At 45.4% G+C, this 25,310-nt stretch overlaps 1 protein-coding gene across 2 annotated transcripts in view; it reads right to left on the bottom strand.

Annotated features, from left to right (window-relative positions):
• kif3ca (kinesin family member 3Ca) overlaps positions 1–25,310 on the bottom strand; it is a 181,901-nt gene that overhangs the window by 46,074 nt on the left and 110,517 nt on the right. Inside the window, exon 4 of one of the 2 annotated variants that reach the window (XM_078213014.1) lies at positions 20,075–20,209. In XM_078213014.1, the coding sequence (XP_078069140.1) occupies positions 20,075–20,209 (135 nt within the window). The remainder of the gene's footprint in view (positions 1–20,074; positions 20,210–25,310) is intronic. The other variant, XM_078213015.1, reaches the window with a different exon arrangement.

The following is a 25,310-nucleotide window of genomic DNA, read 5'->3' as shown; positions in this document are numbered from 1 at the left end:
CAGCCCCGACGGCCCACACTCCCTGCCCCCGAGTGCCCCGATGCCCAGGCCCCACCCCCCAGCAGTGGCGATCCCTCTACACCCCTCACCGGCAGACCCTTCTCCGGGGTCAGACCCCCCCCCCCCGGAGGCAGCCCTCACCCCCCCCCCCCCCCCGGCGGACCAGCCCTCCAGCCCACACCAATCGCAGCCCTCCCTCCATCCCAGACCGATCCCAATGTAGAGTGGCAACGGGACCCCCCAACCCCACCGATTGTCCCTAGGTCCCGCCCACAATAGGCCCCACCCCTTGGCAGTGCCTGATGCCCGATGGGCAGTGCCAATGTGCTCCCTGGGCATGGGCACTTTGCCCCTTGGGCAGTGCCAAGGGGCACAGGCTGGCACTGCCAGGGTGTCCACGCCCAGGGGCCACCAGCCTCCCTGCCGCCCGACCCCCTGGGGGCCCCGAATTCCTCCCTTCATTCCGGTGAGGACTCTCGCTAGTTCTCTGGACGTGGGGAGCTAGTCTGAACCCTGCCAGAATGAAGTACTCCTGGCGGGGTGGGAGGTTCAATCAGGACCTGAAAGGTCCCGATAATGAATTAATCTACATATTTAACATAGATTTTTAAAAGATTTAAATTACTTACCTGCCATCCCGCCAGTTTCCAGCGTGGTCTGACCGGCTCTGGGAGATGTGCATACATTCCCTGCGCATGCGCAAATCCCCATTCAAGGCTGCAGATGCGCATCCCCCGGTCAGACCCGCCAGAAAAGTGGCGGGCGCGGAAGGGAGAATCGCGGCCCATGTTTCCCTCTGGGATTTGATTGGTTCAGCAATTAACATCTGCTGTGATCATGTCACAGTATTTCTTCAAATATAGAATCTCTGGTTATTCTTTCATCAAAGATATTAATAATTTAACTGAATCAAAACGTTTCATTGTGGAAAAAGCATCCCACTCATGCCATCCCCATCTCTCTCATCAATCCCATTCCATCCCTGAAGGAAACAACCTCTCCAGTCAAAACCACCACAAACTAATGTTTGCAATGGCTCCAAAATCTCACACAAACCTTTCTCACTGGGATTTTAGCATCGTCTGACAACAAACATGTGAATGTTTATTCACTTGAATAGTGAAAACTGGCAGTGCAATTGTAGATTCTGTCATTCCTAATGTGGATTAAGTCTGGAGACACTGTGGTGAACGATGGGTGGTTACAGACCCCTCACTGATTATGAAACATAGCAAGAGCAATTTAAAGTAATATAACACGTAATTACTGTAGTAAAGCATTTTGAGTTGTGTGCACTAGAGAGACAAGATTGCATTGATCTGAGTGTGTTAAATTGATCTCGAGAAAATTCACCCACCGCCCCCTCCCCGCCCTCACCACCAATACTAATTATAACATTATTTGCATAATACTATTAAGTATTTCACGTCACAGCCTCATCCCACTGTTGTTGTTGTTGCCGCCATCACTAATCACTGGTAGCTGCACATGTGCCATGCAGCTCAGTCCTCTGTACATCCCACATACCTTTACATTGCCAGACTGGCCACCAATCAACCCGTGGACCTATCAAATAGTCTGCACCGACAAAAGCCAAGTATATTATTATCTACATTTCTTGCTCTTCTTAGTTTGCCAAAGGGAGCAGCATGTTTGGAATAGGTGGTAGAAATCTGATGGGCACGGCAGCAGTTGCTGCTTGACCGGAACCCTTTGTTTTTGCGTAAATGACATTCTCTGCTGTGAGATGTTCAAGCTGAAGCTGCAGATCTCCTGGTAGAAACTCAGCCACACTTTAGCAGGTATACAGCCAGCTAATCATAATGACAGTTCTGTGCATTCCAGCACTCAGTGCGCTGCTGCGAGGCTGCACACCTCAGCAGGGGGCCCAGCAATTTGCAAGGCTGACACTATTTAAAGCTAACTTGCGCTACTTAAAGTGGCAGGGGTGCATTTGGCTGTAGCAAGAACTGGAAGTGGCTGGGGAAGAGTTTCTGAGAAGGTCAAACAGTACAAATGGTGCAGCAGAAGAAAGAATGCTCCAAGATTCTCTGATCAGCACTGGAGATGCTGATGCAGGAGGCAGACAGGAAGGCAGAGGTCCTTTAGCCAAAAGGGACCAGGACACCATCCAGACAGACACTGAGATGGCAGTGGGAGCAAACGGCTAAGATTGTCAATCTTGGCAGTCTAGTCTGAAGACTTGATTGCAATGTGGGATTCAACCCACCTCTGTCACCTTCAACTTGGCTACCGACAGTCCCATTGAGCATAACGCAATCATAGCCTCATTTTATCCACATACACTTTGCACAGCTGCAGATCTCATCCCCAGAATACACTGCCAGCTATTCAACTGTGGCAGGCACATCACCCAAACAAATTACATCACAATCACTGACACACTTCCCTCTCTCTTGCAGGACATGATAGCACATACCACAGAAAACAACACATAACCAGCTGAAGACAGGCAGCGCTACATGTCCTCACCCCCACTGAGGAGATGTTGTTGGCCATCAATGGAGTAGTACAACTAAAGGTTATGGTCAGCGAGGCAAGACTGAAACATGAGAAGATGATGGTATGTGCTGAGCCTGCACCTCTTATTTTCCCCTCGTTCACTCATCTCCTCCTTGCCACAGGGACAAGCGCTCCGAGAAGAATCATAGAATCCCTACAGTGCAGAAAGAGCCCATTGAGCTTGCGCCAACAACAATCCCATCCAGGCCCTAACCCCATGTATTTACCCTGCTAATTCTCCTGACACTAATGGTCAATTTAGCATGGCCAATCCACCAAACCCGCACATCTTTGGTCTGTGGAAGGAACACAGTAAGAGTTTTAACAACGCCAGGTTAAAGTCCAACAGGTTTATTTGGTAGCAAATGCCATTAGCTTTCGGAGCGCTGCTCCTTCGTCAGATCGAGTGGATATCTGCTCTCAAACAGGGCATACAGAGACACAAAAAAAATCTTTAAGACCTGATCAGCTGTAAAGATTCGCATTCTAATCAGTATTCAGTAATTTGATTTTGTGTCTCTGTATGCCCTGTTTGAGAGCAGATATCCACTCCATCTGACGAAGGAGCAGCGCTCCGAAAGCCAATGGCATTTGCTACCAAATAAACCTGTTGGACTTTAACCTGGTGTTGTTAAAACTCTTACTGTGTTTACCCCAGTCCAACGCCGGCATCTCCACATCATGACTACTGTGGAAGGAAACCAGAGCACACGGAGGAAACTCGTGCAGACACGGGGGGGAATCCACACAGACACTGATCTGAGGCCAGAATTGAACCCTGGGTCCCTGGCGCTGTGAGGCAGCAGTGCTAACCACTGTGCCACCGTGCCACACTGGTGAGGCGATGTGAAATACAAGAGGAGCAGAATACTGGTGATGATGAAACATCGTCACTCGCATCTACCAGCTCAGATACTGGCACTGCACAAAGATACGATCTGCAGATGGTGAACTTCCAGGTACGAGTGGCCTGCAGCCTTGACAGGGGGGAGGAGGTGGACGATGCCAACTCCCAAGATGGTAGGATCACACACACATTCTGCTGCAGGACACACTGATGAGGACTTCAGTGGGGCAGCATACAGAAAAAGACTATGGGGATGCACAATGAATGCTTGGTGCATTTAGTTGCCTGCCAGAAAACCTTCTGTCACCATCAAGGGCATGGAGGAATTTGGCTCCAACTTGGAAAAGAGCATTATGCAGAGCTTGCAAGAACACAAGAAAGCAGTGCAGTTGGTGTTGTCTATATGGACTTTAGCAAGGCCTTTGACAAGGTAGATTGTTGCATAAGGTTATCACTCACGGGATCCAGGGTGAGGTAGCTCTAAATGGATACAAAATTGGCTTGATGACAGAGGGTGGTTGTCGAGGGTTGTTTTTCAAACTAGAGACCTGTGACCAGCGGTGTGCCACAGGGATTGGTGCTGGGTCCACTGTTATTTGCCATTTATATTAATGATTTGGATGAGAATATGGGAGGCATGGTTAGCAAGTTTGCAGATGACACCAAGATTGTGGTATAGTGGACAGTGAAGAAGGTTATCTCGGATTGCAACGGGATCTTGATCAATTGGGCCAGTGGGCTGATGATTGGCAGATGGAGTTTAATTTGGATAAATGCGAGATGATGCATTTTGATAGACTGAACCAGGGCAGGGTGTACTCAGTTAATGACAGGACGTTGGGGAGAATTACAGAACAAAGAGATCTTGGGGTACAGGTTCAGAGCTCCTTGAAAGTGGAGTCACAGGTGGACAGAGTGTTGAAGAAGGCATTCGGCATGCTTGGTTTCATTGGTCAGAACATTGAATACAGGAGTTGGGACGTCTTGTGGAAGTTGTACAAGACATTGGTAAGGCCACACTTGGAATACTGTGTACAGTTCTGGTCACCCTATTATAGAAAGGATATTATTAAACTAGAAAGAGTGCAGAAGAGATTTACTAGGATGCTACCGGGACTTGATGGTTTGAACCATAAAGAGAGGCTGAATAGACTGGGACTTTTTTCTCTGGAGCGTAGGAGGCTGAGGGGTGATCTTATAGAGGTCTATAAAATAATGAGGGGCATAGATCAGCTAGATAGTCAATATCTTTTCCCAAAGGTAGGGGAGACTAAAACTAGAGGGCATAGGTTTAAAGTGAGAGGGGAGAGATACAAAAGGGTAATTTTTTCACACAGAGGGTGGTGAGTGTCTGGAACAAGCTGCCAGAGGTAATAGTAGAGGCAGGTACAATTTTGTCTTTTGAAAAGCGTTTAGACAGTTACATGGGTAAGATGGGTATAGAGGGATATGGGCCAAATGCTGGCAATTGACATGAGCTTAGGGGTTTAAAAAAAAAGGGTGGCATGGACAAGTTGGGCCGAAGGGCCTGTTTCCATGCTGTAAACCTCGAACACAAGAATTTAGAGCAGGAACATGCTTTTCAGCCCTTCGATCATAATACACCTTCAATAAGATCTAGGCAGATCTGATTGTGGCCTCAACTCCACTTTCCTGTCTGCCCTCATAACCTTTGACTCCCTTGTCAGTCGAAGATCTATCTGCCTTGAATAGATTCAATGACCCAGCAGACCCTGTTCTCTGGGGAAGAGAATTCCACATGACCATCTGAGAGAAACAATTTCTCCTCTTCTCGGTCTTAAAAGGGAGACTCCTTGACAGGGAGTTTCTCCGATATCAGCAAAGGCAAATATCAGGCGGCAAACGTGGCATTGATACCAGTGACGGCAATGGTGGCTTACTCCACAGTCACAGTTCCACAACGTATTGCTGGCGGGGCGGCCTCTGATTCACCTGCCCGCCAGCAACTCAGACTCTCAACAATCGGGGTCACCATTTTTAAAGGCTGCCTCAGCACACAGCGAGCAAACCAGTTCATTCAGGTATCTACCCGCGCAATCCCCGGCACTATCCGGGCATGACCCTTTCCCCTCTGAGTGCTGTGTTCACTTGAGCCTCCCAGGGTGTAGGGCTAGCCAGGTGCACACCTTCTGAGATCAGTCACGTTTCACGTCATTCTGTCATCACACTGCTACGGATGGATATTTTGACGTGGGGGGAATGATTCTGTTATATGGCTCTGGTAATTATTTGGGAAGTGATTATAATGAGGTTCCCAACTTTCAATGTTAGGAAACACAACCTGCCACTGACGGTGGGGAGGGGATAGTCGCATCATGCATTTACGTTGTCATGAAACATGACTTTGACCGTCTCACGATATTTTCCGCTCCTCGCGTTGAACCTGCTCAATGTGAAAGAGAGGGAAATCCTGGCCCAAATTTTAAAAATGTGTCCCTGAATCCTAAATCCCCCCACAAGAGCAAACATCCTCTCAGCAGTCACCCTGCCAAGTGCCCTCAGACTCTTGTATGTTTCAATCAGATTACTTCTCAATCTTCTAAACTCCAGTGGGTACAGCCCAATCTACTCAACCTTTCATCATAAGCTAGCCCCTTCAACCTAGGAATCAGTCAAGTGAACCTTCTCTGAACTGCAATTATATCCTTTCTTAAGGAAGGAGACCAAAACTATACACAGTACTCCAGATGCAGCCTCACAAAGGCCCGGACAACGATAACAACACTTCCCTATGTTTATACTCCATTCCCCTTGCAATAAATGCTAACATTTAATTTGCCTTCCAAATTAATTGCTGGAGCTGCATAATAACATTTTGTGATTCAATAACCAGGACACCCAGATCCCTCTCTACCGTAGAGTTCTGCTGTCTCCATTTGCAATGCAAAGACGTTCAAGGCCACAGTCATCTGCCATGGATACTCCTGTCCTTGCCCTGTTCTGAAGTTGCACATCTGCCTGCAGATGTGGGAGATTTCATTGAGGATCTCCTTTGTAACACTCGGTCGTTATACATACTGTTGCTGAGGTAAGTAAAATCCCCCTGAAGACCGATGTGAATAATGTCTCCTGTGGAGGGCCCTTCTTCCCCATCTGATCCTCCCTCTGTGAACAGTCCTTTCTTTGCTGCCTCTGTGCCATCTACCTGTCATGCTGCAATGCAAGGGGGATGGTCACTACAGCACATGTGATTGAGAGCATGGAGTCTGGCCAGAACCTGTGAAGTTGCAGCCAAGACCTTCTGCACGTGCAGCTCTGCCTTCATCAACTTCACCAACTTTAAACAACTCTTCAAACCACTAAGCACTTCTATAAATTCAGACAGAGCCCGTAGAAATGGAGCATTAACCAACGTGAGAGTGGTTGAAAATATTTTTAGAGAGGGAGGCAGTGCTGGCATCAAACCAGTGTCACAGGCTGATTGTGCAAGCAGACTGTCATGTCAGTCAGCGTCCATATTATTGACTTTCCTGCTCACTCCACGGGGGGACTTTTCCCATCCCGCCCGCCACAGAAATCATAGCGGGCAGGAGGTGGACCATGAAAAGGTCCGTTAACCTCAGGTGGGATTTTCCAGTTTTGGGGCGAGCGTGGCTGGAAAATTCCGCCCCAGGTGTGCAAAATGGCTGACTCTCCCTTCAGCATCTTTTTATTATGTGATCATGCCTTTTCACTGCTTCTCCTCCTGAGATGTACACCTTCAACATTCTGCTACTTGTCAGCGCAATGTACTAACTTGTCTTCCTGAAATGCTTTACTGCTGTACCTGCTGTTTGTCAAACTTCCAATTGTTCTGCTTTCAGCAAACTTTGTGATTGTATCAAAATCCAAATTATCAATACATACCATGAACAAATGTGAACCCTTCGCTGTTACCCAGCAGATCCTACTTCTAATATTGTTTTTCATTCCAAGCAACTACCCAAATATTTATTTACTGTTTCTGATCAACTAACTTTTTAAAACTGGAATACAAGCAATCAGAACCCACTTACTTCCGTTCTGCCATTTCTTTTTCTAACCACAGTTAAAAAGTACACCCACGCTATCAATTTATATTATCTGCCCTTCGAATCTCCCTTTACACTTAACTTCCACCTATATTCCCTTTAACTACCTTCAAAATTATTAACCTTAATTTTAAGATCTTTCTTCCTTTCTTTTAAATTTAAGTTTCACTTAGCTTCAACAGTGAAGCATATACTTTGATACTTCTTTTTGTCTGACAGGAAAATATTTATTTTGTGTTCTACAGTGTAAAATTAGAAGACTCCCCAGTGATGGTATGATGAACTGTTTATTTATTTTTCTGTCCAGTTAATATGCTGACTCCCTTCTATCAAAGAATGGTTGAAGGCACTCAATACAGCAAAGATTCTAGGCCCTGACAACATTTCAGTGATTGTACTGAAGACTTGTACTCCAGAATTAGCTGTGCCCCTAGTCAAGTTGTTCCACTACAGCTACAACACCGGTAGCTACCTGGTCATGTGGGAAAACTGCCCTGGTCTCTCCTATACACTAAAAGCAGAACAAATTCAACCCAGCCAATTACCAACCCATTAATCTACCCTCTATCATCAGCAAAGTGATGAGGAGTGTATTTGACAGTGCTTTGAAGCAGCACTTGCACATCAACAATCCGCTCACTATAATGTTCAGTTTGGATTCTGTCAGGGCCACTTAGCTCCTGACCTCATTATAGCCTTGATCCAAACATGAACAAAACAGCAAACTCAAGGGGTGAGGTGAGAGTGACTGCTCTTGACATCAAGGCAGCACTTGATCAAGTGTGGCATCAAAGAACTCAAGCAAAACTGAAGTCATTCGCAACTGCTCAGATACTGAAGCAGTTTTTGGCCATATGGAGCAAGACCTGGACAAGATTCAGGCCCAAGTTGATAAGTAGAAAGAAACTAGAAAGAGTGGAGAAAAGATTTACGAGGATGCTATCAGGACTTGATGGTTTGCATTGTAAGGAGAGGCTGGATAGACTGGGATTTTTTTCCTTGGAGCATAGGAGGCTGAGGGGTGATCTTATGGAGGTCCATAAAATAATGAGGGACATAGATAAGGTATAGATAGTCAATAGCTTTTCCCAAAGGTAGGGGATTCTAAAACTAGAGGGCATCGGTTTAAGGCAGTGGTTCCCAAAGGGTGCGGCGCGCCACACTGGTGCGGCAAGAGAGGATGGCAAGTGTGGTGGAAAGATTCAAGGACAATCAAAGAAACATTTAAACATGGTTTAAACAAGCATTGTTTTATACTTTCTGGATGTCCCATGATCATATTATAAAGTAGTTGTGTTCTATGTTATGAATCAAGCACTGCTGGGAGTTGTTTTTTTTTGTTTTTGAATGTATTTCTTGTCAATAAAAAATTCGGTGTGGCGCGAGCAAATTTTTATTCCGAAAGTGTGGCCCAGTGAAAAAAGTTTGGGAACCACTGGTTTAAGGTGAGAGAGGAGATATTTATTTCACTCAGAGGGTGGTGAGTATCTGGAACAAGCTGCCAGAGGCAGTAGTAGAGGCGGATACAATTTTGTCTTTTAAAAAGCATTTACACAGTTACATGGGTAAGATGGGTATGGAGAGACATGGGCCAAATGCAGGCAATTGGGACTAGCTTAGTGGTAAAAACTGGGCGGCATGGACAAGTTGGGCCGAAGGGCCTGTTTCCATGCTGTAAACCTCTATGACTCTAAGTGCCAGTCAATGGTCTTCTCCATCAAGAGAGAATCTAACCATCTCTCCTTGATAATCAATGGTATTGTCAGTGCAGAACGAAAGTGGGAAAATACGAACTGTACTGCTGGATGACACCTGAATCATACTTGAATCTTATAACCTGGGTGGTAGAGAGAGCTTTAAACTAAATAGTAGGGGGAAGGGATCATGTGAGAGGAGCTATGCTAAAGGAAATCAACAAAATAGGGGAGCAATTTGGGTAATGCGTTCCAGAGTTTGACATGAACAGGCTAAACATAAAATTTTAAGAGTCCACCAGCAGACGAAGCAAAAGATGGTTTAAAAAAAGAGTTTAAGCCCTGTATCTGAATGCACGTAGAAATTGTAACAAAGAGGATGAATTGTTAGCCAGACAGAAATAAATATGTATGACCTGATCGGCATTACAGAGGCATGATTGAAAGCTGACCAAGGCTAGAATTGAAGGTTGAAGGGTATTTGACATATCGGAATAGCATGAAGCTAAGAAAAGGTGGTGGGGTAGCTCTGTTAATGAAGGACGACATTAGTTCAGTACTGAGAAAACACCTTAGCTTGAAAGAGCAAGATGTAGATTCAGTTTGCAGAGAGATAAGACAGAGTAAAGGTAAGAACAGCTCCAATATAACCTCACTGTTTTCAAACTTCATCCTTCTAGCAATGAAGGCCAAAATTCCTTTTGCCTTTTTAATTACCTGCTGCACCTGTAAACCAACTTCTTGTGATTCTTGCACAAGGACACCCATGTCCCTCTGCACAGCAGCATGCTGCAATTTTTTACCATTTAAATAATAGTCAATTTTGCTGTTATTCCTACCAAAATGGATGACCTCACATTTACCAACATTATACTCCATCTGCCAGATCCTCGCCCACTCATTTAGACTATCTATATCCCTTTGCAGACTTTCAGCGTCCTCTGCACACTTTGCTCTATCACTCATCTTAGTGTCATCTCCGAATTTTGACACACTACACTTGGTCCCCAACTCCAAATCATCTATGTAAATCGTAAACAATTGTGGTCCCAACACTGATCCCTGAGGCACACCACTAGTCACTGATCGCCAACCAGAAAAACACCCATTGCCCCCCACTCTTTGCTTTCTGTTAGTTAACCAATCCTCTATCTATGCTAATACATTACCCGTAACACCGTGCATCTTTATCTTATGCAGCAGTCTTTGGTGCGGCACCTTGTCAAATGCCTTCTGGAAATCCAGATACACCACATCCACTGGTTCCCCATTATCCACAGCACATGTAATGGTCTCAAAAAATTCCACCAAATGAGAACATAGAACACTACAGCGCAGTACAGGCCCTTCGGCCCTCGTGTTGCGCTGACCAGTGAAACCAATCTAAAGCCCGTCTAATCTACACTATTCCAATATCATCCATATGTTTATCCAATAACCATTTGAATGCTCTTAATGTTGACGAGTCCACTATTGCTGCAGGCAGGGCATTCCACGCCCTTACTACTCTCTGAGTAAAGAACCTACCTCGAACATCTGTTCAATATCTCTCACCCCTCAATTTAAAGCTATGTCCCCTCGTGTTAGCCATCACCATCCGAGGAAAAAGGCTCTCACTATCCACCCTATCTAATCGTCTGATCATCTTGCATGCCTCTATTAAGTCACCTCTTAACATTCTTCTCTCTATTGAAAACAACCTCAAGTCCCTCAGCCTTTCCTCATACGATCTCCCCATCATACCAGGCAACATCCTGGTAAATCTCTTCTGCACCCTTTCCAACGCTTCCACATCTTTCCTATTATGCGGCGACCAGAACTGTACACAATACTCCAAGTGCGGCCGCACCAGAGTTTTGTACAGTTGCAGCATGACCTCATGGCTCCGAAACTCAATCCCTCTACCAATAAAAGCTAACACACCGTACGCCTTCTTAACAACCTTATCAACCTGGGTGCCAACTTTCAGGGATCTATGCACATGGACACCCAGATCCCTCTGTTCATCCACACTACCAAGTATCTTACCATTAGCCCAATATTCTGTATTCCTGTTACTCCTTCCAAAGTGAATCACCTCACACTTTTCCGCATTAAACTCCATTTGCCACCTCTCAGCCCAGCTCTGCAGCTTATCTATGTCCCTCTGTAACCTGCCACTTCCCTCCGCACTGTCTACAACTCCACCGACTTTAGTGTCATCTGCAAATTTACTAATCCATCCTTCCACGCCCTCATCCAGGTCATTTATAAAAATGACAAACAGCAGTGGCCCTAAAACAGATCCTTGCGGTACACCACTAGTAACTGAACTCCAGGATGAATATTTCCCATCAACTACCACCCTCTGTTTTCTTACAGCTAGCCAATTCCTGATCCAAACCACTAAATCACCCTTAATCCCATGTGTCCGTATTTTCTGCAATAGCTTACCATGGGGAACCTTATCAAACGCTTTGCTGAAATCCATATACACCACATCAACTGCTTTACCCTCATCCACCTCTTTGGTCACCTTCTCAAAGAACTCAATAAGGTTTGTGAGGCATGACCTACCCTTCACAAAACCGTGCTGACTATCCCTAATCACATTATTCCTTTCTAGATGATTATAATTCCTATCTCTTATAATCCTTTCCAAAACTTTGCCCACAACAGAAGTGAGGCTCACCGGTCTATAATTACCAGGGTTGTCCCTACTTCCCTTCTTGAACAAGGGGACAACATTTGCTATCCTCCAGTCTTCTGGCACTGTTCCTGTAGACAATGATGACACAAAGATCAAAGCCAAAGGCTCTGCAATCTCCTCTCTAGCCTCCCAGAGAATCCTAGGATAAATCCCAGCCGGCCCAGGGGACTTATCTATTTTTACCCTTTCCAGAATTGCTAACACCTCCCTCCTTATGAACCTCAATCCCATCCAGTCCAACAGCCTGCATCTCTGTACTCCCGGCGACAACACTGTCCCTCTCCTGTGTGAATACCGACGAAAAATATTCATTTAGTGCCTCTCCTATCTCTTCAGACTCCATGCACAACTTCCCACTACTGTCCTTGACTGGCCCTAATCTTACCCTAGTCATTCTTTTATTCCTGACATACCTATTGAAAGCTTTAGGGTTTTCCTTGATCCTACCTGCCAAAGACTTCTCATGTCCCCTCCTGGCTCTTCTTAACTCTTTCTTTAGGTCCTTCCTGGCTAACTTGTAACTCTCAAGCGCCCTAACTGAGCCTTCATGTCTCATCTTAGCATAAGTCTCCTTCTTCCTCTTCACAAGAGATTCAACCTCTTTAGTAAACCACGGTTCCTTCACATGACTGCTTCCTCCCTGCCTGACAGGTACATATTCATCGAGGACGCGTAGTAGCTGTTCCTTGAACAAGCTCCACATTACAATTGTGCCCATCCCCTGCAGTTTCCTTCCCCAACCTATGCCAGCTAAATCTCGCCTAATCGCATCATAATTTCCTTTCCCCCAGCGATAACTCTTGCCCTTTGGTATATACTTATCCCTTTCCATTGCGAAGGTAAACTTAATCGAATTGTGGTCACTATCACCAAAGCGCTCACCTACCTCCAAATCTAATACCTGGCCTGGTTCATTACCCAGTACCAAATCCAATGTGGCCTTGCTTCTTGTTGGTCTATCTACATACTGCGTCAGGAAGCCTTCCTGGACACATTGGACAAAAACTGACCCCTCTAAAGTACTCGAACTATAGCTTTTCCAGTCAATATTTGTAAAGTTAAAGTCCCCCATAACAACTACCCTGTTACTTTCGCTCCTATCCAGAATCATCTTTGCAATCCTTTCCTCTACATCTCTGGAACCTTTCGGAGGTCTATAGAAAACTCCCAACAGGGTGACCTCTCCTTTCCTCTTTCTAACCCCAGTCCAAACTACCTCAGTAGACGAGTCCTCATCAAATGTCCTTTCTGCCACCATAATACTGTCCTTGACTAACAATGCCACATCTTCCCCTCTTTTACCACCTTCCCTGCACTTACTGAAACATCTAAACCCTGGAACCTGCAACAACCATTCCTGTCCCTGCTCTATCCATGTCTCCGAGATGGCCACAACATTGAAATCCCAGGTACTAACCCATGCTGCAAGCTCACCCACCTTATTCCAGATGCTCCTGGCGTTGAAGTAGACACACTTCAAACCACCTTCCTGCCTGCCAGTACACTCCTGCGACCCTGAAACCTCATCCATGACCTCACTACTCTCACTGGAGCTACAATTCAGGTACCCAACCCCCTGCTGAATTAGTTTAAACCCTCCCGAAGAACATTAGCAAATTCCCCCCCCCCCAAGATATTGGTACCCCTCTGGTTCAGGTGCAGACCATCCTGTTTGTAGAGGTCCCACCTACCCCAGAAAGAGCCCCAATTGTCCAGGTATCTGAAACCCTCCCTCCTGCACCACCCCTGTAACCACGTGTTCAACTGCTCTCTCTCCCTATTCCTCTCCTCACTATCACGAGGCACGGGTAACAAACCAGAGATAACAACTTTGTTTGTTCTAGCCCTAAGCTTCCACCCTAACTCCCTGAATTTCTGCCTTACATCCTCATCCCTTTTCCTATCTATGTCTTGAGTGCGTATGTGGACCACAACTTGGGGCTGGTTCCCCTCCCCCTTAAGGATATCGAAAACACGATCCGAGACATCGCGGACTCTGGCTCCTGGGAAGCAACACACCAACCGCGAGTCTCTCTCGTTCCCGCAGAATCTCCTATCCGTCCCTTTAACTATGGAGTCCCCAATGACTAATCCTCTACTCCTCTCCCCCCTTCCCTTCTGAGCAACAAGGATAGACTGTGAGCCAGTGACCTGTACACCATGGCTTACCCCTGCTACGTCGCCCCAACAGCATCCAAAAGTGTACTATCCCCAATTTCTACCAAATTTCTTTTTTCTTCCCCCACTTGAATGGTTCCCTGTACCTTGGTGCTGTGGTCAGTTTGCTCATCCTCCCTTTCCCTACCCTTCTGAGCTGCCGGGCCGGACTCTGCGCCGGAGGTACGGCCACTGTTGCTTCCCCCAGGTAGGCTGCTCCCCCCAACAGCAGTCAAACAGGAGTACTTATTGTTAAGGGGCACAGCCACCAGGGTACTCTCTAGTACCTGACCTTTCCCCTTCCTAACTGTGACCCACATGTCTTCCTCCCGTGGCCCCGGTGTGACCACCTGCCTCTAACTCCCATCTATCAGCTCCTCATTTTCCCGGACCAGACGAAGGTCATCGAGCCGCACCTCCAGTGCCATAACGCGGTCCCTTAGGAGCTGCAGTTCGATGCAAGCGGCGCAGATATGGACGTCCGGGAGGCTAGCTGACTCCAGGAACTCCCACATCCTACACTGAGAACAACAAACTGGAGTTTCACTCATAATTCCCCTTTCATCAAGTACACTGGCAAAACTACGAGATGAACCTAACATGCCTCGCCCATTTCCGACTAAGCCCGTTGAGCCAAAGCCCTTCAGCCCTCACTCTGCTACCTGCTCACTCCGCTGCCCGCTAATGACGCTGTCCGCTGGGTAGTGCGGCCTGCTCTTAACCCTCCCGCGCTGAAATAAAAAACCTACACCCTTCCCACAATACCCCGCGGCTACTTCCCGTTTGTACTTTAAAGTTTTAAGAAGTAAAGTCCGCAAATAAAGTAATGTTACAAGTCGATCCCTTACCCCAGACTCCTGCAACAAATCACTCCTCTTTGCCTCGCTATGGATGAACAATGAGTCAAACATGACTTGCCCTTCATGAACCCATGCTGCGTCTTACCAATGGGACAATTTATATCCAGATGTCTCACTATTTCTTCCTTGATGATAGATTCAAGCATTTTCCCTACTACAGAAGTTAAACTAACCGGCCTCGAGTTACTCGCCTTTCAATCTACTCAAGGCAAAGTTAGACTGATTTTTGTTCGGCAAAGTGATTTCAAGTGCTACAGAGGGCAAACAGGCAAGTGGAACTGAGACCACGACCAGATCAACCATCATTTTATTGAATGGTGGAGCAGGCTCATAGAGTCAATGGCCTTCTCCTGCTCCTATGTTCCTATAAATCCTCCAGTATCATCGTCCTGGAGATTACCACTAACCAGAAACTGAACTGGACGAGCCTTGTAAATGTTGTGGCCACAAGAGCAGATCAGCACCCAAGAATTCTCTAGAGAGTAACTAACCTTGTAAGTCCTGAATGCCTATCTACCATCTATAAGACAAGTTTCAGGAGTGATGGAATACTCTTCATTTGCCTTATTGGATGCAGCTCCAACAACATTCAAGAAGCTTGACACCATCCAGGACAAAGCTGACTGACACCCCATTCACTTCCTTCAACATTCACTCCCTCCACCAAGCTTGAACAAGAGCAGAAGTGTGCACCATTTACAAGATGCACTGCAGCAACTCACCAAGACTCCTTCAACAGCACCTTGCAAACTTGTTAATTCTACCACCTACAAGGACAAAGCAGCAGATGCATGGGAACAGAACACCATCACTTACAGGTTCCCATCCAAACCACTCACCTTCCTGACTTGGAATTATGTTGCCATTCCTCCATTGCTGCTGGGTCAAAATCCTGTAACATCCTCCCTAACAGCACTGTGGGTGTATCTACACCACATGAAGTGCAGCAACTCAGTGTCACTATCTCAAGGGCAGTTAGAGATGGGCAATAAATGCTGGCCTCGCCAGCGATGCCCACATCCTATGATCGAATAAAGAAAAGGGAGATGGTGATGGCTACATATCAGACTCGATTGTGAACTGGAGTCACCTAGAAAGAACTGGAGTATACCTAGAAAGGACTGCCAGGATTTTTAAATTTGGGTCCTGGCTTTATATAATGCAGGAGGCAGAATTAAAGCTGCTTTTTCTCCTCCAAATCTAGGTTTGCCCCTGCAACCTTAAAGTAAATTCCACATAATATGTCAAAAAATTCTGACTTTGCAAGTAACAATGAAATGTGATACCTTTAAGTCATCAGCCCCTTCAAACTAGGCCTTTCTGTACATTTTATATTTTTACACTGAATTGCTGGATAGGAATTGGTGAAAATTGTTGCTCAATCCAGTGTGGGTGATCTTTTAAGTAATTTGGATAGATTTATTGAAGCTGACCAATAGATACACTTCAACAACTTGCGAAGTTTCTTCATCACAATGTGTGGTACATTGGCCTGCATGCAGCATAAGAAGTAGGAGCAGATGTAGGCCATTCAGCCCATCGTGTCTGCTCTGCCATTCAATGAGTCTATGACTGATCTGAAATGATCCTTAACTCCACTTTCCTACCTTATCCTCATAACCCTTCATTCCCTTACTGAGTTGAAGAATCTGTCTATTTCAGCCCTGAACATAATGACCCAGACTCTACAGCCCCCTGCAGTAAAGAATTCCACAGATTCACTACCCTCTGAGAAGAAATTCCTCCTCATAAATGGGTGACCACATATTCTGAGATTATGCCTTCTGCTCCTCGGCCCTCCCACAAGGGCAAACATCCTCTCAGCATCTTCCCTGTCAAGCCTCTGGAGAACTTCACAGTACTCTAGCTGTGGCCTCACCAAAGTTCTGTACAACTCCAACATGACTTCCCTGCTTTTGAAATCTATATTTGTGGAGACCTTCTCCAGTGAGTAGTTTATTTGTCCATTCACGACTGGATATGGCAGGATTGCAGAGCTTAGATCGGATCTATTGGTTTTGTGATCGCTTAGCTTATGCTGATTGACACGTAGGTCGTCCTGTAACTTCACCACATTGACACCTCAGTTTTAGGTGTGCCTGGTGCTGCTCTTAGCATGCCCTCCTGCACTCCTAATTGAACCAGTAAAGTCTAGTATTATCAGGACATAAAGGTTACACTGACTTGACTATCATAAAATATTATGAAAAGAAAACATATTTCTATTGACTGGTTAATGCTGACTATCTGAAATATTACTGGACATATGAGGAAGCAGAAGAAATGTGCGTAAGACCAGGGAGCCATGGTACAAGGAGCCGTTCAAGTGGGGGGAGAAAAAAGAAATGTATCCTGTATCAATGCAGAATAGATAAACAGTCACTAAATTGGGAAGGAGGAGAACCAGCTCAAGAATGTTTTGAAAATATTTTCAACCATCATTTATCTTTGCTCGTTATATCAGGAAATAGGACCAAAATCGTTCATAATGACTTACTCAGTAGTCCACGTATTAAGATATACCTCTTCCCTTAAAATGCTTTCTTTTCCACCAATATTTTGGGCCTCTGTACATATGTACCTCAGTTGCAGGTGAAATGTTTACCCGTTAGCAAGCTATTTTCGGCTACGATACAAGGTGTCCTGAAGACATGTCCAACATGCTCTGGTTCTGCAGCTTTTGATGTGGAGATGCCGGCGTTGGACTGGGGTAAACACAGTAAGAAGTTTAACAACACCAGGTTAAAGTCCAACAGGTTTATTTGGTAGCAAAAGCCACACAAGCTTTCGAGGCTCTAAGCCCCTTCTTCAGGTGAGTGGGAATTCTGTTCACAAACAGAACTTATAAAGACACAGACTCAATTTACATGAATAATGGTTGGAATGCGAATACTTACAACTAATCCAGTCTTTAAGAAACAAAACAATGGGAGTGGAGAGAGCATCAAGACAGGCTAAAAAGATGTGCATTGTCTCCAGACAAGACAGCCAGTGAAACTCTGCAGGTCCACGCAACTGTGGGAGTTACAAATAGTGTGACATGAACCCAATATCCCGGTTGAGGCCGTCCTTGTGTGTGCGGAACTTGGCTATCAGTTTCTGCTCAGCGACTCTGCGCTGTCGTGTGTCGCGAAGGCCGCCTTGGAGAACGCTTACCCGAATATCAGAGGCCGAATGCCCGTGACCGCTGAAGTGCTCCCCAACAGGAAGAGAACAGTCTTGCCTGGTGATTGTCGAGCGGTGTTCATTCATCCGTTGTCGCAGCGTCTGCATAGTTTCCCCAATGTACCATGCAATGTACCATTCCGGAGAGTAGTCTATGGTCTCCGGAATCGGTTGCATTCTTGGACACGCGCATCTCCATTAAGGACGGTCACCTCAGCACCTCACTGTACCGCAAGCCCACGGATAACCTCACGATGCTCCACTTCTCCAGCTTCCACCCTAAACACGTTAAAGAAGCCATCCCCTACGGACAAGCCCTCCGTATACACAGGATCTGCTCGGATGAGGAGGATCGCAACAGACACCTCCAGACGCTGAAAGATGCCCTCATAAGAACAGGATATGGCGCTAGACTCATTGATCAACAGTTCCAACGCGCCACAGCGAAAAACCGCACCGACCTCCTCAGAAGACAAACACGGGACACAGTGGACAGAGTACCCTTCGTTGTCCAGTACTTCCCCGGAGCGGAGAAGCTACGGCATCTCCTCCGGAGCCTTCAACATGTCATTGATGAAGACGAACATCTCGCCAAGGCCATCCCCACACCCCCACTTCTTGCCTTCAAACAACCGCACAACCTCAAACAGACCATTGTCCGCAGCAAACTACCCAGCCTTCAGGAGAACAGTGACCAAGACACCACACAACCCTGCCACAGCAACCTCTGCAAGACGTGCCGGATCATCGACACAGATGCCATCATCTCACGTGAGAACACCATCCACCAGGTACACGGTACATACTCTTGCAACTCGGCCAACGTTGTCTACCTGATACGCTGCAAGAAAGGATGTCTCGAGGCATGGTACATTGGGGAAACTATGCAGACGCTGCGACAACGGATGAATGAACACCGCTCGACAATCACCAGGCAAGACTGTTCTCTTCCTGTTGGGGAGCACTTCAGCGGTCACGGGCATTCGGCCTCTGATATTCGGGTAAGCGTTCTCCAAGGCGGCCTTCGCGACACACGACAGCGCAGAGTCGCTGAGCAGAAACTGATAGCCAAGTTCCGCACACACAAGGACGGCCTCAACCGGGATATTGGGTTCATGTCACACTATTTGTAACTCCCACAGTTGCGTGGACCTGCAGAGTTTCGCTGGCTGTCTTGTCTGGAGACAATACACATCTTTTTAGCCTGTCTTGATGCTCTCTCCACTCCCATTGTTTTGTTTCTTAAAGACTGGATTAGTTGTAAGTATTCGCATTCCAACCATTATTCATGTAAATTGAGTCTGTGTCTTTATAAGTTCTGTTTGTGAACAGAATTCCCACTCACCTGAAGAAGGGGCTTAGAGCCTCGAAAGCTTGTGTGGCTTTTGCTACCAAATAAACCTGTTGGACTTTAACCTGGTGTTGTTAAACTTCTTTCTGCAGCTTTTGGCAGACCTGCCCAAAGTTGTGTCCAGAGGGAACTTATACATGTCCTTCAGCTTTGCTTCCTGCCTGCTTGTGTATTTCAGCAACATTTGTTGCCAGCAATAATGAGCAGAGGGAGGTAGGGATCAATGAATGGTATTGCCTCACAGCACCAGGGACCAGAGTTCAATTCCGGCCTCGGGTCACTGTCTGTGTGGAGTTTGCACGTTCTCCCCGTGTCTGCGTGGGTTTCCTCTGGGTGCTCCGGTTTCCTCTCACAGTCCAAAGATGTGTGGGTTAGGTTGATTGGCCTTGATAGGTTGATTGCCCCTTAGTATCGGGGGATCAGCGGGGTGAGTGTGTGGGATTATGGGGATGGGGCCTGGGTGAGATAGTTGTTGGTGCAGGTTCAATGGGCCGAATGGCCTCCTTCTGCACTGTAGGGATTCTATGATTCTAGAATGCATGGGATACCTCCTTCATCGATGTCCATTCTCTATTTGTTAATGGAAGGGAGGTAGGGATCATTGAATGGTAGAGTTCTTCAGGTTAGGGTTTTAGTGTAATTTGATGAAGGAGGCTGTAACACTTTTACACAATGATCTCCATACAGGAGAAAAATCAATAACATGAAATTGAAAATAATGTCAGAGTAATAGGTAAAGAATTAAGTCATTTCTTACTTTTTTTCTCACCTTTTTCAGCTTCTTGGTTTTAATTTCTACTTCTTGCTGGAGTGAGGTGTATGTGTCTTTTAGTTCCATTGTCTCCTCATCTCGTAGTAACATCTGCTGTTGTATTTCTCGTTCTTTCCGTTTCTATTTAAAGGAAAAAGTAGAATGTCTCCAGGTAAATATTGCATGTTTTCCATTTCTGTATAAAGGTTATTTGACATAACTCCATACATTTTCACAGTACTGTAATTTTGTCTCTTTCTCAGATTTTAGAATCATAGAACCCTTCTGTGCAGAAGGAGGCCATTCGGCCCATCGAGTCTGCACCGACCACAATCCCACCCAGGCCCTATTCCTAGAACCCATGCATTTATCCTAGCTAGCTTCCCCTGACACTAAGGGGCAATTTAGCATGGTCAATCCAACTAACCCGCACATCTTTGGACAGTGGGAGGAAATCGGAGCACCCAGAGGAAACCCACGCAGGGGAGAATGTGCAAACTCCACACAAACAGTGACCCAAGCTGGGAATTGTCCCTGGGTCCCTGGTGCTGTGAGTCAGCAGTGCTAACCACTGTGCCGCCCTTTCATAGGCTTATTTTGAATGTAAAATAAATGATACATTGCTTGAAATTTTTTTGGTGCTATTTAGTGCCCAGTTTGCCTTGGGTATCAGTGCTTGTTTTTTTTCAAACGCTTAATGATTGTGTTAAAATTTGGCAGGTCATTAACTCGTGCACGATAATCAGTGCACATAAGAATTTTAGAATTGTTACCAAGAGCTTGTATTCCTCAAGGATAAAGTATCAAGTTTGCCATAGTTCACTTACAGAGCAATATTTACTTTAGTGAAAAGAGTTGTAGAATTTGTACTTCTGTATATAGAGAATAAAATTGCTAACTTGGCACAAAGACAACCAAAATAGAGCTATTGTTCTTCAAATGCATGTGGTCTGAGAATTTTAACCATGATCCAAGAATACTGAGGGAGTCAGGAAAAGTGAAGCCAGGGACATTTCACTCAGTTCTCTTACTGATCTGCTCAAGGTATCGCTCATCCTCCATCTCACTCATTCAGACATGCACACCACATTCCCATTGTACAGAGTATCTTGCGATTACACGATAGTTGTTTTACTTCTATCTTACTGGATGAGTTGGACGCTCTCTGTCAAAGTCAGTGGAATTCGAGACCAGTTTTGGTTCTCACCATGTGAAGTGTGGATATATCATTCACCATTCTGGAGAAATTGCAGATATGTGAAGTTTGTATTTTATTCTTTCATGGGATGTGGGCATCGTTGGCTGAACTACCATTTATTGACCTTGCACTGAGTGGCCATCAGAGGGCATTTAAGAACCAGTCACATTGCTGTGGACCTAGAGTCACATGTAGACCAGACCACTGTAAATAGATAGAAGATTATGCCTTGTACCATTCGTGTCAATGCAGCATTACACAGCAAATGAGAATCCCTGAAAGATTTCCTGGCATCTTCCAGGTCAATGCGAAAAGCTAATCAGTGGTAAATCTGTCCCAGTATCTAAGCAGCACTTATTTCTGCACCCAAAGAACTGAGGAAATATTCTCTGGTTAAATAGTGCAATATCTATATTTAATTATTTGATTTAGTAGAAAACAGATAATTAACTGCTGTTAACAGGTTATAATTGCCACTTTGGATTTATAGTTGATTAATGCTTTTGTGACACTAGTGCACCTTGAAAGTTTATTTATTAATCACAAGTAAGGCTTACATTTACATTGCAATGAAGTTACTGTGAAATTCCCCTAGTCGCCACACTCTGGCGCTTGTACGGGTCAATGCACCTAACCAGCAGGTCTTTTAGACTGTGGGAGGAAACCGGAGCACCCAGAGGAAACCCACGCAGACACTGGGAGAACGTGCAAACTCCACACAGTGACCCAAGCTAGGAATCGAACATGGGTCCCTGGGGCTGTGAGGTAGCAGTGCTAACCACTGTGCCACCGTGCCGCCCCTAATATTTAAGAAATATTTTTTTAAATCATGTTCTCTGCAGTTTGTAAGCAGGCCTTTTGGTTTCATTGTGGCACTGGCTGTCTGTTAAATGTCCTTTTATTGCTGCTTCAATGGCTTAAATGGGGTTTTGTTTATATTTACTCAGGTACTTTCTGGGACTTGTTTTATGTTGCTGCATTGTTGGGGGGGGGGGGAAGGCTGGTTGGTAGGTCATGTGTTTTGGACAGTTTTTTCTTTAGTGAATTCAAGGTTTCACTTTGTGTGGCTGCTGGTTTAGTTAGAGGCTGTCCTGGTTGTCAAGTGGAAAGCAGTGTTTCTCTCTCTCTCTCCCTGGTATTGCAAATTCTGCTGGCTAGCTGGAAGCAAGACTTCTGGCCTTCCTGGAGTGGAAAATCTGCTGTTGGTAGTTGGCTTGCCTCGAGTCTCTCTCCCTCTCTCTGGTATTTTGGGTAGCTGTTCTGACTTCAAGCTGGTCTGCGGGTATATCAAGAAGGCTGCTACAAGTTATAAGACTGGGAAGTCAGAGTTTCAATTCTCCACCCAAAGGACTAAGTTCCAGCATCACCTGAGCATTCATATTTTCTGTGCTAAACCTTTAGCAAGGGTTTTGTCCTGGGAAGTTTGTTTCATTGGAACATTACTTGTGAAGGGTTATACAATATCATTTTTTTTGAGCCTTGACAAAGGATTCGAAACATCAGCTCTTTCCTCTCCTTCCTGATGCTGTTCGACCTGCTGAGATTTTCCAGCATTTTCTCTTTTGGTTTCAGATTCCAGCATCTGCAGTAATTTGCTTTTATCATTTTTTTTGTTTGTAACTGGTAAAATTTATTGCTAATTTTCTTCCAAACATGTTAACTGTATATTTAAATAAACATTGTTAAATAAAAGCTCCCTAGTGGGTCAGTTGAATCATACCTGAAGTGAAGCATCTCATGCTTACCCGAGCCAAATTCAAATTGCAAAACCTATGATCCAGGGCGGACTACATAAAACACTTCTGACCTGAATTATAACAGTCTTCAGTGGCTTAAGAAATGTTAATTTTGTACATTAAATTAAATAAATGTTTTTAATCTCATAGCTTTAATTCCATTTGCCTTTGGTCCTTTCCAATCCTCATTTTACGTATCCAAAACACAGAAGCTCTGCATAGCCAAACCTCCTTGTGACTGGGCTTTCAAGATGTTTGCCATGTTCCAATCTAACCCACTCTACGAGATGTCATTGGAGAGCTTGATCACTCGTGGTGTAAACAGAGACTTCAACGCAAACAGATCCCACTCTCGACAGCAGGTTATGTTAAAATTTGTGCCATCAGTGCTGACACGTTTGTGAGCTTTAGTGAGCTCTTTCTTGATTGCCAACACTTTTCTCTCCTTTTGCCAAGATGTTGATGGGGGAATTTGAAGATGATGAGTTGTGCCATTTGTACTTTCCAATAATTTGGTGTGATATTCTCACGATCACCACCTGCATATTCTTTGCAGTTCTGACTGATTTAAGTGCCATTTAAAATGGGTGTAGTTCATTGAGCCACATTAGAGAATTAGATTGCAGCTTTCACAAAGCCGTGACTTCAAAAATATAAGGATGAAGAGTCGCAACCCTGATGGAAGGGTGCGTGGCTCACTCGCTTGGCTGCACGTCTCATAAATCATCGTGATTTTTCTTGAATGTCTAATGTAGGAGCAGCTGGCACATGCAGGCAAACAAGGCAGGAAGATATAGCACACAGGCAGAGGACAATCTCAGGCCTGCAACCCACCTTGACAAAATCCAAAGACAGACTGCTGAGTGTCTGTAACAGCAAACTTGCCAGAAACATCACTTGTGCCATCTGGTGGTAGGTAGTTCTGACATTGATTGGCAAGTCTCTCACCCACCTCCTGAACAGCTAACCAGTGCCGCAAGACTTTAAATTACCCGAACAGAGCAGACGTGCTAACACTCTACTTTGGGCAAATCAGACTCAGATCTGCTCACCCTTTAAAAGTAACAGGTTTGCAGCCAACCCTTCGTGTGAATGTCTACCAATCTTCCCTAACAGGAGTGTGGTGTATATGTACAAACCTAAAACCACTTGCTCCACTTTAAAACCTGATAGCACTGTGTCTCTTACTTCAACTCTCCCATGATTCTTGACACACAGCTCAATGCTGAACTAATTGATACATTCTTATTGCAAGAAACTGGCACCTGAAAATCTCTCAGAATTTATGAGGGGAAGGCCCTTCTTGCTGTACAAATTGATGAGGTGGGTGGCATGTTGTCAGCAGCTGGTTCGTGACTGAATGCCCACACTGTTGACCTAGCATCTCTTGTGTGAAGTACTACACATGCATTAGCTCCACTCCTTTTCTGTCTCCGTGGAGACAATGGTCACTCATACCTAGATTTTGGGTGGGATTTTCCAGCCGTGTTCACCCTGAAACCTGAAAATCCCGCCTGAGGTCAATGGACCTTTCCATGGTCCGCTTCTCGCCTGCAATGATTCCCATGGCGGGCAGAATGGGAAAATTCACCCCTTTACCTTGCTTTCCTTAATGCAGGAAAGGGAGTAATTATCAGGACAGAGGAGAAAGATGAAGAGGAGGAACAGAAATACAACTACATTCTTGTGGGTTTCACTGACAGCAAGAGATATTAGATGGTTATAACGAAAAGGGAGATGAAACAGGAGAGATCAGAGCCAAACCCACAGTGAGCTCCTGTTAAAGCCTTGTGTCCGGTACCACAACCCACCCCTGTTTCACTTGATTTTCATTCTTGTGCACCAACTCAGAGTTCCTTCACGCAGAGAATACTTATGATTGTATTAGTAAGGAAGTGACACAAGGTGATCCAGAGAGCATGAAGGAACCAGAAGGTTGGGAAATTGGTGATAATGAAAGTGGAGGACAAAGTGAAGGCTGCCAATGGCTTTGTAGCTATGAAGCCTAGAACTCATAGGCTATTCAAGAAATAACATGCTTAAGCGCCAAGGTGAATGATCAACAATGTGCAGTAGCAGAGTTACTCTTGGTTCTACAACTCTCGATGCATTATTGGGGGCGATTCTCTGACCTTGCCGTGCCTTTAGCAGATCGCACCAGCCCCAGATAATAGTGTGGGTCTAAAAATCGATTTTGCATCCAGTGCCAAAGAGTTTGCGATGCTCCCGGTCAGTTCCTAATGGTGCAAACCGAATTGTACCCAGAAAGGGTGTGAGGCCAATTAGTATGTCTAAAGTAGTATTTTAA

The sequence above is a fragment of the Mustelus asterias genome, chromosome 5, assembly GCF_964213995.1.
Source record: "Mustelus asterias chromosome 5, sMusAst1.hap1.1, whole genome shotgun sequence".
Taxonomy (NCBI): Eukaryota; Metazoa; Chordata; class Chondrichthyes; order Carcharhiniformes; family Triakidae; genus Mustelus; species Mustelus asterias.
This window is presented reverse-complemented; position numbering and strand designations above follow the sequence as displayed.